A 14,455-nucleotide genomic window follows, 5' to 3' on the forward strand; every position below is an offset into this window, starting at 1 on the left:
TTATTTTCAAATAGCCATCATATTCCAGGTTTAATCAGCCTCTTGAGGCTGAAAATGCTGAGGCAAGTGCAGACATGTATGCTCCATTGATCTATACATAAGCAATATATAGTTACCAAAAGCCCAGTGTGAGGTAGAAAACCTGCAGCAAGAAATCTTTCTCAAGGAGAGAGGTTCCTTCCCAAAGGGAGGCTGGCAGAGGCCAGTTACAACCATAAGGCAGTTCCAAAAGGTATTTGGCCCATTCTGGGATTATTTTCTGCCCAAATCTCCCATGATTTCACATCCATCAGTGCCATAAATTCACTTCGGTACTAACCTGATTGTACAGGGCAATAACCCCATGGATTTCTGTGTTCCCCCACCGACAGCACGGTAGGGCTCTGGGGTATGCGGTTTGCTCACTGTGACTCCATTAATGACCTGCAAAGCCGCAGCACTTCCAGGACACCTTCTTCTTTGCTGCCTTGCCTTGAAAGGTAAGCAGGCGAGCGATGCCCTCCTGCCCCTCTCAGGAGAGCCCCAGCCTGGCAGGGGTTTAGGTTTGAAAGAGAATTTAAGGGTGCACTAAAGCAGCCGGTGCGTGTCCACACAGCCTTCCCACTCGTCCTGGGGACACGGGCACACTCATCAAACCAGTGTCATGTCCCGCCGACCTCGGCTGTGCACGGGGCCAGGCCCTGGAGCAATGCAGCATCATGCAGCTGGCTGGGTGATAGCACCAGCAAAACGGGTGGTGTGTGATTTGAGCCTCTGTCTTAATTTATCAAATGGCTTCACCCAAAGGCTGTCCCTTCCTCTGTATTCCAGGCCCTGGCAGCGCTGCGTCCTCCAGACCCCAGATGCAGTCTCTAGGGCCATGTTTCACAGCGGTCATGGCCAGTAAAATGTGATTTTTACATAAACAAAGCGGAGAGCAAATGCCATTCTTCTGCCACTTCCCTCTCTGCTCCTGTCTGGACAGCAGGCTTGGCTAAGGGTAGCAGCGGTTGGATTGTGTACAAATATGAACCTTTGGAAAAAATCTGCCCTTTGAATTTAATTTCTATTAACACTAGTTCTGTGAACTGGCTCTGCAAGGACAGCTTCACCTCAAATGAGGTGACCGGTGGTGTCTGCTGTGCTCCCCTCAGAGTTGCTCTGAGACCGCAGGGACATGCTCTACCATTCTGCTTGGTTTCCAGTTTGCCATGGACAGAAAAACTCAGAACAACTGGAGGTGCCCGGGAGCCACCAACCCAAAAGTCCCCAAGGCCCACCGTGAGCTGTGTTCCACCAAAACAGGGGATTGTGCGGGCTCTGAGGGCACAAGAGCACACTCCAAGGTGGCAGGGAAGCCATGTGTCCTAGGAAAGGAAAAATGGGAGTAAGGTGACTGTCAAGGAAAGTCAGCAAAATTATAAATGAATGTGAAAATCAATCATGAACATAACAGTAGAAATTTCTTCCAGTGGTTCAAAACTATGGAGGTTAACGTGTAGTCTGAGGGGAAAACGAAGTCTTAACTCCAAGTTGTGGCAAGTGTATTGGATCCTTCTGAAGTTTTAGTGCAGTTGCTTTTTAAATACACCCCCCCTGCCCCCCAAACATTCCTCCAGCTTAATTGCTTCAGAGGGATTTCATTACTTCTGGCTGTGGTGGTTAATTGAATGTATAAAACCCTCCCAGCCAGTGGCTCTTGGCTGTTGTGCTGCTGTTGGCCTCCCCACCAGCAGGACTGGGAGGCAGGACCAGCCTCCCCAGCAGCTCCATGCTCTGGCAGGTCCCACACAAGCTCATCCAGCTCCCGTTTAAATTTAAAGTGGGAATCCCTGATGAAGATCCCATCAGCTCAAATCAGAGCTGCCCTCAGCCCGCACCACTATTCCAAGTAATGGCCAGCAACCCCTCGCATCCAGACCCTTGGTACCTCCAAAATCAGTGGTTGCACAAAGCCGTGCACGTTCCCCTCTGGTGTCTGTGCTCTGGCTGTGTCATCTCCTGTGGCCCTGTTCTTCTCAAAATTTGGGCAGCCCGCAGCCACAGACTGTGCCACTGACCTTTAAATGCAGCCCCACAGGTGGAAATCTCCTCTCTGGGGTGGGTGACCTCACCTACAGGCTGTTTAACAAGCAAAGCTCAGAGCCCTGGTCTTTCTTTCCAAAGGTTAAGCTCCTGAATGGCAGATAATTATTATTGCTTTCGGTCCTTTTATGGCAGCTTTTAGATTAGGCTGTAGAAACAGCCCGTAGGTGCTTTAATGTTTAAAATAAATGAGTGTCTCTTGGTGTGGTTGAGTTAAAAATAACATCTTCACCATGATGAAACCAAGGCAGGGAAAGCTGGAGGTGTTTGCTCGCATTCGGCTGGTGACTCATGAGCAGGCTGGAGTCTGGCTCCCAGGCACCCAGTGCGACGATGGGCCTCAAAGGTCGTGCGGGTTGTGCGTAAACCAGACTCTGCGGTGGTGGTCGCTTATCAGTGACTGCCACGCAGCTGTCCCGGTGCTCACAGGTCACTCTGGGGGGGACGGGGTGGTGATGGCGTGTCTGCAGGAAGGACGTGCTGCAGCCCCGTCACACGCTCCATCCTGTCTTACGGGTGAGACCTGGGAGCTCTCCCTGGCTGAGCATCAGCCGGTCGCGTGTGGCAGCCCTGCCCCGGGATGGGGTGGTTGAGTGCTGTCCCAAGCCCGGTGGCACGACTGTATCCAGTGCAGCTGTCCCGATGGGGAGGCGAGGGAGCAGGGCAGCCATGGGCATCCCCTCCCTGCCTGGCACAGGGGTTGCTGTCAGGGTGGCCAGTCTGTGACTGCAGTTTTAGTAGCCCTAAGAATCAAGCAGCTCAGAGGGGGCTTTGCAAGGGGGATTTTGACTAGTGGGGAAACCGAGGCACAGAGCAGGCATGTGAGCTGGCAGTGGTGACAAGGCAGAACAGGTTTGCTGTGCTCTTGAGCAGTGGAGTGAAACCTGGTAAAAGCCCCTGCAGTCCTGGGGAAGGGGCTCTGCAGGGAGTCCCGACTCCTCTCCCATGCCGGGCGGTGCCAGCAGGCATCTGCTGAGCGAGGTGGCCGGCCGGGTCACCTCCTGGTGCGGGGATCGACTCCTCCTGGCCCAGCCTGCGGGAGGGAGGGGGGGTCCGCTCCCTGCGGCCCCTGCTGTGGACTGGCCCTGGCACAGCCATTCCTTGGGGGCCTTGCCCGGCCCTGCGCTAACTGATGGGAGGAGAGCCACTGCTGAAAAAAACCTTTTTCTGTTTTCTGTGAGCAGCGCTGTTGCATCTTAATCAGGCAGGGCTGCTGAGCTTGGGGAAATGCCAGCTCTGTGCCAGCGCCCCAGGGGTGGCTGGGGAGTTTCGGTGACTCCCCTTGCCCCGGGGCCAACACCATGCCCGTGGCCACATCACCAGCACAGAAATGGGGAACCGGGGCTGGGCTCAGCCCTGCCTGGCAGTGGGAGCTTCTGGGTGCTGTTGCTGTTCCCCACGGTGGATGATGAGTTTTGCCATCAGCAGCCAAGGCACCTTGTTGCAGGCTAACGCAGGGCTGCGGGACGGGCTGGAAGAGGGCAAAATAACTTCTGGGAGGCCCTGAGCTGCCAAAAGCTGTGCTCTGGGTTCCCCCTGCCTCTCCTTTGTGTGGCTCCTTAGCTGTCAAGAGAAACAGCAACTGGGTTTGCAGCCTGGCAGAACTTCAGGGCCTCTGTAATTAGTAACATCTGCATTGTGCTTCCTGGTGGTTCCATATTTAAGAGAGCAGAAAAAAATCAAGGTTACACTTGCACAAGTTTGCAGATGACACCAGTTAGGATGGGGCTGCTAGGAAAGAGGATTAGAGTTTAATATTGGCCTGATAAAATAGGGAATGATCTAAAGTAACTGCAAGGCACATCAATAAGGAGACAGCTAATTTTTCTTTTCTAAGCATATTACTTCAAGTGAAGAAATCAAAACTGTGAAATGGCTGTCACAGAAAAGTCAATGTATTGATAAATGAATATGAAAATTGGTCACTGAAATACTGGTAAAAACTTCTACTGGTTCCAAAATAAGGAAGTTAGTGCATATTTTGAGAGAGAACAAAGCTGTCTTAATTCCAAGTTGTGACAAAGTTAATATTTTCTTAAGTTTTAGAATGGTTGCTTTTAAATTAAACCATTCAAATTTTCTTCCATTTAATTGCTTCGAAGTGATTTCATTAGATCTAGCTATATCAGTTAATTGCTTCAATTTAATGTATGAAATTATTCCCAGCAAATGGCTCTCATTAGATGTCAGAGCGCCATCACTAATTGCCAGCAGAGGGCAGGAAACGATCAATTTACCTTGATGGACGTTACCGAAGGGCTGATCTATTGGTACAGACCGCTATTTATTTCTCAGGTGACCTATTTCACCGGAATAACAATACAAATTAGAGGCTATTTTATATTTCAGCATGACTAGGACATAACACTAAGCCCAGTGTAATTGGATCTAGATCAATGTACACCTCCCAGTGACAAGAGAAGCTCCCAGAGACCTTCCAGCCAGCTGCTGGGCTTAAAATGTTCAAGTTGAGAAACAGAGTAAGACAGATGGGTAACTAAAATGTAATTAAGTCTACTGTTGCCTAGAAGGGTGAAGGAAGAGTCTGATTTTTACACGGATCCTCTCCTAAGGATAAAGCAAGCACCGATTGCTTTCTGGTCCACAGCAGAAGCTGAGCTCATGCCCCATTCAGGCTCCCACCAGTGTGTGCTTCAGCTCTGGGAGTAGCAGAGAGAAGCTCTTTGAACTAACGGAGGGGAAAAAGGGGACAAGGGAGTTCTGTATCAAGATGTGTTATTTTGGAAGAACTGCTCAGACAACACAGGTTTAGGATTCTAAATACATTCTTGAACTTTTATTCCTCCCAGCAGGTAAGCAGTTGATTAAAAACCTTAGTAGCAAAACCAGACCAAAAATAGAAGTCTCTCACTTTCAGAAACAAACACGTGCACTTGCATGTCAGAGTTATGTGCAGAACTACAATCCACATTTCAACAGTGAATATGCAAAGGACTAATAAGGAATTTGGGTTGGCAGCGAGAGCAAACTGCTGCATGTATAACCACGGCAAATGTGCAACAAACACTGCGTGTCTGTTCAGGTGAGTGCAATTCTGAGCAAACAGACCAGGCCGTGTAGAAAAAGTGAAATGATACTGCTGATTTTGAAACAGCGTAAGTAGAAGAGAAAAATCATATTAACAAACAGGACAGCTTAGTGAAAGCTGTTTGGCACTTCCCAGCTAAGGCTGCTTCAGCAATGTGCAATATTAACCTTTCTGTACCTGGGTTAGATTTTGCAGAATCTTCTTCCTCATGTACACATTTAGTTCAGCAAGTGAATGATATGGAAAATGCTGCTTTTGCTTCCACTAGAACTTAAAAATTCCACTAGTGAATTCTGGAGTGTTAGGGACACTTCATGAATTAGGCAAAACAAAAGCTGCTGTTTTCTAAGATTTGAAGCCAAAGTGCCAGCAAGGAGCAACTGCCAATTACAGAAACCCAACTGGCTTTAGCCAAAGAAAAAAAACACATTAAAAATAGAATTTCAAATGCAGTTCTGTACTGTGTCATTCAATCCCCCACTCCCCCAAACCATGCTATAATCGGTACTGTAGATTAGATACCTCAGTATAAAAAAAAATAATCCCATAAAATAGAAATCAATAACTTCTTAAATGACAAGACCACCAGTTTTCAGAGGTGCTTCCTTGTATGTGCAACATCTGCTTTTTGTCAAGGTATACATCTTCTCTGGATTCATAATGTGCAAATACCGTAAATTATAGATTTATTCCAGTCAGATTCCCTTACTAGTGTTGAAACAAAGTCACAGTATAAACTGTCAAGACTCTCCATGCTGTGAATGAATATATGTATATAAAAAAAAAGGTAAAGTGCAATTCATTCTGTTTTGCGGAGTCATACAATGGCTCTGTACTTCAGCATATGCTTACAGCAGATTTTGTAACAGGAAGAAGACCCCCCTATTAAACAATGTCATCATTTCATGGCAGATGTTTCTGCTTTTCAATAGGCTGCATGAAATTTGCTATGCTGTAAAATCTGAACAAAAGGTTCTTCAGTCCAGTGTCTGACACTTACGGGTTTTCATCACTGACTAGTAATAGCAAGCACAGTAGATCTGCGGTTTTATACCTAAACATGTAGCACAAGACATGCCTGAAATCAGAAAGTTCATTCTTAGCCTTCCAGCTTTTGTGCAGTCAGACTCTCGATACTTAAATCCTCTTTCTAATGCTCTAATGATAAACTCATTGCACTCCTGCCTGGGTCTGCTATAGCAGCTCTTGCTCATCATCTTCAGATCCTGAAGGTCCTTGTCGTACCTCTTCATACCATTTGTTTGTGAGGGTTTTCATCTGTATGCGCCCGTGATGCAAGTCCTAAGGCAAAAGCAAACCAGAACAGTTTCTTAGCTACAACACTACTTGTGTATTAAAGAGCAAAAGAGAAAGACTAGTTTAACATATTCCTGAGGAAATAATCCACTCCTGGTCTCTAAGCATGCAAAGCAATTCTGTTTCCTACAAGAAAATATTTATCACATGTTCAATCAGTAATTACTTCCACGGATTATATTTTTGATGACAGGCATTTTTACCTGTGTTTTCCAGAAAGTCCTGCTCTGTGGGTTTCAACAATCCTAATGCTGTCTGGATGGCCTGGCTTTGAATCTCACTCCTCTCTATGTGTTCCCAGGGACAGCGGGAAGCTTGTGGCCTGCTTTGGTGATTCACATACTTATTTTTCTAGCCTTTGGTTGCAATCTGGATGGCAGCCTGTGCTTTTGGCTACCAACTACGAATCAGTCGCTTACTCTGGTTTCTTGATTCCTTTTTGGTTTTGCAAAAAATGCCTTTAGCTTTTGTGGGAAAGTGCTGAAAGCATTCTTTCGAAGAGAAAGGTACAAAACAAGAGGAAAAATAGTATGTTTGTGCAGGCTAGGAAGATGGAATGTGCATACTTTACACAAAATTATCAACTCCACAGCAAAAATGCTTAATTCTATGGCAAATTGGAAAAACAGTGAATTATACAGCCAAGGAGTCTCAGGTTTCTGAGGCATGGAGTGAAAATGGCATAGTATTTACACTCCTCGGAGCCACCCAGTGTTAAGTTACAGGTTCAGTCAGGTGTCATTTTGCATTTACAGCTTCAAAGTCTTGGTCTTACAGTGAAGAAGTCTTAAAAGTGAAGGCTGCAATTCTGGTGGCTATTTCCAAGATAAAAACTGCACTCTGCAGAAAAATCACAACTCCAGAATTCACAGGACCATGTACAGTAAAAGGCAGCAACTTTGTGTAATAGCACTTTAAAAACTCTGCATGAGTGGCAGCAGCTTTGTCTAGCAACAGTAGTAACTAGTAACTCCTGCTACTCTTCATGGTACTCTGCAAAATTAAAGGCGAGTTCAATAAATCCATACACCTTTTAAAGTTTAATTGTGGTAGCCCTGAGAGATGCTCATCTAATCCAACCTGCAATTTTACAGTGCAGCTTTTCATTACAGCTGCTCTACATATGCACAAGTAATATATTAGATGGCTCACTGTTCCTAATGTGGAAGTTGCACGGCTACGCTATGAGCCTTGAATGGTACAGAGTGAAATTACAACCAACTCTACCACAGTTTCTTTTCTTCAAGAAAACAAGAAAGACTTACTTCTTGTGTGAGTCTTCTGGTGAAGAAAGGATTCAAATACTTTGCATCAAACCACATGAACCCTTTGAGATCCTGGTGTTTTATGTACTGGGCTTCATATTCCTCCTCTGTGAGCTCTGATAAATGTTCAGATTCGATAGTATTTCCCTAGAAAGATCACAAATACTGGAATAGCCTGCGAAGTGTGGCAGCCATCCCTCCAGCTTGCTTCAGCCCCCTGCTCTGTGCTCTCCCTTCTCACAATCAATTCCCATGCTGGAACATGGAAATTATCACCCCAGCCTACCAGAGCTTATGGCTGTATGAATCTGTCCAGCTGTTGATTCCCAGAGCCACTTAGCCTCCCTTTTCAGGCTGAAGGGTAAAAGACCTCAAATGTTCCATGTTCTGTATTGTTACTACTGCTGAGAACAGATTTCTACCATGCAGGTTTTCTCTCGTGAACTGGACAATTATTTTATCCAGCAAGCAACGCTAATGTTGTTGTCTCACTGAAAACAAGCCCTCTATCAGAACACACCCTATCCCTGTGCTTTCCTATACACACCTCCCTGTGTGGACAGAGTCAGATAATTCTGAAGACTGCAAGCTTTTTGAAACCTCATGCCAAGAGCTGTTCTTCAGATCCTACAGAACAATACCCTGCATGTATTGTTGGATGGTTTGGGGAAAAACAGGCAAATGCTCTGGGATACTTTACGTACTCCAGCCTTTTGCACATGAGGTTTCAGACTGGCTGTTAGTTTTGTTCAGTACTCTTGCTTAGCCAGAAATTGCTTTAAAATAAAACCCAGTCAGAGGGGTGCTGCTGTTACCACCTTCTCATGGCCTTTGCTTTGACTTTTTCAAAATAATTCCCATCTGCCTTTTATGATTAATTCATGACTCACACTGTACTAGCTACTTTCCCTCTGTATATGACTCAATCCTGTATCATCTGCTTTATGCTTCTGCAGGGGTTACTTTAATTTGTATGGATCAATTTATAATTAGATTGAGTTAAGAGACTATTTCTCCTCCCTTTGTCCAAACAGTTCTTTTGTGTAAACACTAACCAAACTCTGTCTTTGGGATATTTTGAAATTATATTGCTTGGCTTTTTCCATTGCTTTCATTTTACTTTTTAGTAAAAAATAATGTACTAGTCTTGGAAAATGTAAAAATAAAAATAAAAAAATAATCAGGGATCCTCTGAATAAAAAACCCAAACAAACCATCTTCTCTGTCTTGCTAAGATTAATGTCCTTCTTGTTCCTCTTGCGTGCTTTGGAGTCCTCAATGTCAATCAGTCTGATGAGGGGCATGGTTCCTCCTCCCAGAAGCAAAATCGTGAACAGTACTATGATGATTGTTGTTGTCCCAATGAGCTGCCGCTTCTCTATTGGTTCCAAGCCCAAATGGAGGCTGAGGGCATAAGGAATTGCACCACGTAAACCTTATCAGAGAGAACAGTAAATCAATGAAGAGTGAATCAACAGCTACATTGGTCCTCAGCACCCTGATAACTCAATAGGAATTTTCCATCTTTAAAAGACTTTTACAATCCTATACCATGTCCATTTATCTATCATTTGGTTACCACCCTAAAATGAATCTGAGCTCTTCAGATACTGTTGTTCAAACTGCGAAGTTGCTAAGACCTAGAAAGAAAAGCAGACTCTTTGCAGAAAAGCTTTAGTGGGGATCACCACTGCATAGTCCTCTAGCACAAAGGGGAAAGAGAACATATCTATTGCACCTGGGTTTGAAAACAGTGCAAATGTTGAGTTTTGCTCCACAGATGGAAAACCAGTTCTTCCCAGTGACCCACACAATGAAAAAGATAAAACATTTTTTCCAGCTCTCCATACTTTGAGCTTTAACTTACCACTAAACCACATGATAAACATCATTTTGGGGGTGATTTTATGATCACGGAAAAAGTTGAGTAGGTAGGAAAGTGGGAAAATATTCACTGCTCTACCAAACAGAACAAGTACCTGAAAAACAGAAATAAAAGCAAAAGACCATTTCATGTGTTACATTCACGCAGGCCCCAGTTGAATCTGGTTTGTACAGGGTAAGGTGAATACGCTCTTCTCACTCACAAATCTCGCAAGTAGGTGTGTGCTAAACTAACATAAAGAAATCTCTCAGCATAGGTCAATGTGGAATTTAACTTTTTAAACATTTTGTCTGTTTAACTGAAACTAAACCAGACTTGTCACTGACAAAGACCAGGCACTACTTTACTTATAATAAATAAATGAAACCCAAGAGGCATTCCAGGGAGACCAAGAATTACTTTGTGTAAAAGTTCTCCTCAGTTCAGTCAGTTCAGCTCCTTTAATCATTCCCTTGGCACAGCAGCTAAGAGGCAGTAAGATATTTCTATTGTCTCCCCATGGACCAGTTCCTCAGAGAAAAAGGCCAGAAGCCAAACAAATAGCGTGTAATCCGGTTCCTCAACACTTCCCTGGGTATGGTCATAAAATATACCACACACTGAAGCAACATTTTGAGAGGGAGAGAAAAAAAAAAAGTACTATTGATTTAATGACAGACAATTAACAAATACAGTGAAAACTTAATGCAGAAAAGCAAAGGTTTTCACAATGGCATTGCTTTTAAGCTCCACCACAAACAGACCGTGATAAGGTAAATATCCTAGAATTAGTCAGCAGGATCCTTGAAGGGCTTTGCTGTTTTCCTTTATGAATCACCCCAAATTATGCAATTTGCATTATGCCTGTGAGGGCAATGCTACGTAGAAGGAAGTGTCAAACCTTAGATAAGGAACTTGGGTGTAATGCAGTGAAAGCAGTTCCCCATGCTGATATCATTATCTGTAAATTGTAGATAACAATTCTTCCCTTGAACCATAGACTAAAATGGGCTAGTATATGTTGCTGTATGCAACTGGAAATGGATTCACATTTCCCTCTTTTGACTCTGCAAAAGAGAACATACTTTTCATGTCTATATTAAACAATTATAATAGCAACAGATGTAGATAACTCACATGTGAAACATAATTCAAAGTGCCACTACATAAAGGTACACTGAAATACAGAATGAAAGAAAAAGCATTAAGAATGGAGTCAAAGAACGAATACACATTGGAGAAGGTTTGAGTAAGGATTTCCTCTGAAGAAGACAAGCTCAGAGAGAAGAAGTGATGTAGGGACTAAATTGGTTTATGTAAACAAACTGCAACAATATGAGAGAGAAAGACTCAAAAGCTGTAGTCCTGGAGAGATTAAATGGAGCAGAGTTTGATGCTAGTTTGCACTGTAGTTTCTACGAACTGCCCATAGACACAAATTGTTCATACGAAGCTAAAGATACGTAAAAACTCAGGATTGTTTTCTGGTAAAATATCTTCTGGAATAAAGTGGCATGTATAATAATCTCAACATCTTTTGAGATTTCTTTTATTGTAATAAATCTAATAGGGTCAAAACAAGCAAGGTTCTTTTCCTTGTTTTTAATAATCTTTTACAGAAGTCCTTCAAAATAACAGCAAACTGGAATTCCTTAAAGAAGACTGATGTATTTGTACACCAAAGTGCTGAGAACAAGAAGAATTTCATGCTATTAGTGCGAGTTAACTTTGTGCAATATATAAAAAGTATTTTCATAAAAACCTATAAAACATAACAACTCTTCTAAAATATTTTAACTGTAACATGTTTCCCCCCTCCCCAATACCAAAAATGCATCTAAACAGGTATGGAAGAAAGTAAATACCTACTATGCACCAGATGACAAAGGACATTTCAAACTTGTGAGGAAAACTAAAAATTGACAGGCCAAGAAATGCAAAAACACAAGTTTCTGAAAAAGAGAAATCACACCTTAAATAAACAATTCTATAAAACCTTTTCTACTCCTATTATAAGTTACTACATATGGTACATAAAACAGTATTTCCTGACTTTTGAATGCACAAAATAGGCACAAATGCCATTACGCAAAAAGCTAGATTCTCCCACTCTTGCTGTCAGTGGACAGCACCTTAGTGTGTGTGTGTAGGCTTTTTTCAGCTGTAAATTACTAATGAGTATGAGCAAAGCTAGCAAAACCTTGTTCCAAAGACTGAGGAATTTTTTACTTGAGGAATATAGGACAAGCTGGAGAACACAAGCTACAGGAGTGACGACTAACAACTTCTGTAGCTTTGAATCAGATTCTATATAAAACTGAAATGTCAGGCAAAATCTCATATATTGCAAATTGAACACTATTATAAAGTATTCAATTACTTAAATTATTATAAATGGCAGCAGTTCATGACTTTCTTTTTAATAAAATACTGCACTGTATGATCTGACAATCCTTGTATATTCTAATAACCTCTAGAAGTGATGTCTGCAAATCTGAAATAGTACCACCACTGCACTATGACTACAGTAATCCAAACATTTTATTTCCACAGCACCAACCCATTACCATCAGAGAATCGCAGAGTCAAGATGTTTTGTCAGTTCACTGCTGTCCTAGCAAGGTAGGTTCCTTATCATAAAGGCAGTTAAAAACAGGACGGTTTTGGACAGACAGAGCAGTACCTGAGTTACTGCAGCATAAGACATTGTTTGGTCATGCTTTGGGTACTGGCTACTTACATTTGCATGTTCAAAACCTGCTGCAAACACGTACAAAATTGCACAGTATCTTAAATAACTCCTTTACAGTGACTTGAATGAAGAGGTGCTTTTTTAGCATTTGTAACAGATTAAGACCAAACCCTGATGAGCTCCTGGTGCTCAGGTAACGAGTGGTTAAGTTTAGTTTGCAGCAAGGCCACTCCCTGACTCCCTTCCAAATGCATCTTCCCGCAAACAATATGGAACATGTTCATGCCACCCCCTCAAAACCAGGGATATATTTGTAATACAGAAGCATGTCATTTCTTCCAAAGTTTGGCTTGTAAAAGGAAATGGAAAGGCTATGGGACTCTGAGCTACTTGTATCACTACTTCCAAAAACTTCTCAGTTTGTGAAGCTATTGTTTTTGCAAGTAGCTTTTTATACGCAAAACCATTTTTAAAAATACCGCTAAAAATCCACCTCCTAAAACTAAAAATAGACTGGAAGAATATAGGAGTCAGAGATCTCTGTATCAGTCTTGTGGCAAACCTTAGCAGGAGCCTGCAGGATGGGAGAGAGAGATTTACTGTATGTTTTGTCCAGTATGGCAAGAAAGGTGACTTCTGACTGCCTTCCAGCCTCCACTATTAGGAATTCTTCTCTTAAAGACATGTACCACTGACATACAAATGGCTAGAAGAAAATTCACACATCTGCTCCTCCCATCAGAGTCACCGTTTCAGGCAAATAAAATTTTAAGCTATTAATATTAGGTATTAATAGTAGGTAGCACCTACCACACATGAAAGCAACAGTTCTCAGTGTCTGCTGCATTAAAATCTGTGTAACCGGGGACAAGTTGTGGTGTGTATAGTGAGACATCACGATGCCAGAGAACAGGATTGCCATGATACCTGTAGATAAAAATGTGGCAGTCAACAGAAGAGAATAGCTTGCACTCTGCAAATATTTGTGTTTATAGCCCTTACTAACACAAAGCTTATGAAGCAATAAGTGGGGTTTCTATTACCATTGTTATTCATACTGGTCTCATTCCATTGGTCATATTAAATACTAGGAGGTCCTGTATAGGTCACTTGCAAGCTAGAATAAATCCCTGTTACGTCATGTTTTCCCATAAAAGTTAGGGAAATAAAAAGCCAATTCTTGAGTGTTTTTCCTGCTTTTCACTCTCCTAACACAGAGAGGTGAGATCAAAAGAAGAATAAAAACAATTTGAGAATAGTGGGGCTAGAGAACTGTATGATTCAATCGGCCCAGAAAGTGTGTCATTCTTTCCTACCTGCTGATCAGCCAGGCCCAATCACTCCACCAGAAGTAGAATGAGACCAACAGGGCATGGGTATGAATCCACTCCAGTATGGTACACCACATCTAATACCATAAAAAATTAAGAATGAATAGCACACGCAGGTGTACCCCCAATTTTCTATCAATCTGAGAATCAGAAAAGCTGTTGAGACTTGAGAATTCAGGGCAAAAATTACGTTTGTAGGAATCATAGAATCATTTAGGTTGGAAAAGACCTTTAAGATCATCGAGTCCAACCGTAAGGAAGGTACAGCCTGATATGTAGGGCCTGCAAGGAATGCTACTGTGCAGAATGTCCCTTGCCTCCAGCAGAAAGGGTCACTAAACCATCTGCTTTAAGTTACTACAGAGATTAATCTCAGCTATCAACTACGGGAAAAGCCACCAAATTTTCCATTATAGAGTTCAGTTGCCCTAATGACATGCACAGCTTGGACAGAGGTAGAGCAACGGATATCACAGGCCAGAACAGGTACCTCAGATTTCACTATATTTCACACATCGTTGATTTGTGTCAGGGATTTTTTCCATCTACCTTGCTTCCCAGCTCTTGGTTATTTATGGGAAGAATCTGAATTTCAACCTATTTTGCTAAGTGCTCAAGACATATCACAGATGCTGTCAGTTGTTCACTGTTCATAGGGAGCTGGGTATCTTAAAGGAAGTTTTAAGCATTTCCATGCCTGCTGCATAGACTTACACCTGCAAAGGATGCCATTTGAGATGATGGTTAGGATTATGCAAAAATTTAGCAGTCAGCTTGAAAAACAACTACAGTTTTTCCTTTTTCCTATTTCCTCCTTGTGAGGAAATAACTGACAAAAATTGACAATATAAGCCAGCAGAAATCAATTGCAAT

The 14,455-nt window shown here is 42.7% G+C and overlaps 1 protein-coding gene across 5 annotated transcripts in view; it reads right to left on the reverse strand.

Annotated features, from left to right (window-relative positions):
• Positions 1-4,846: 4,846 nt before the first annotated feature.
• The window catches only part of SLC9A8 (solute carrier family 9 member A8), a 32,239-nt gene continuing 22,630 nt past the window's right edge, over positions 4,847-14,455 (reverse strand). For all 5 annotated transcript variants that reach the window (XM_072879174.1, XM_072879172.1, XM_072879175.1 and 2 more), the window contains 6 exons: positions 13,062-13,178; positions 11,429-11,511; positions 9,563-9,674; positions 8,910-9,130; positions 7,696-7,842; positions 4,847-6,415 (listed from right to left, as the gene is read on the reverse strand). In XM_072879174.1, the coding sequence (XP_072735275.1) occupies positions 6,308-6,415; positions 7,696-7,842; positions 8,910-9,130; positions 9,563-9,674; positions 11,429-11,511; positions 13,062-13,178 (788 nt within the window). In that variant the 3' untranslated portion in view covers positions 4,847-6,307. The remainder of the gene's footprint in view (positions 6,416-7,695; positions 7,843-8,909; positions 9,131-9,562; positions 9,675-11,428; positions 11,512-13,061; positions 13,179-14,455) is intronic.

Source organism: Ciconia boyciana, chromosome 14 (assembly GCF_034638445.1).
Source record: "Ciconia boyciana chromosome 14, ASM3463844v1, whole genome shotgun sequence".
Taxonomy (NCBI): Eukaryota; Metazoa; Chordata; class Aves; order Ciconiiformes; family Ciconiidae; genus Ciconia; species Ciconia boyciana.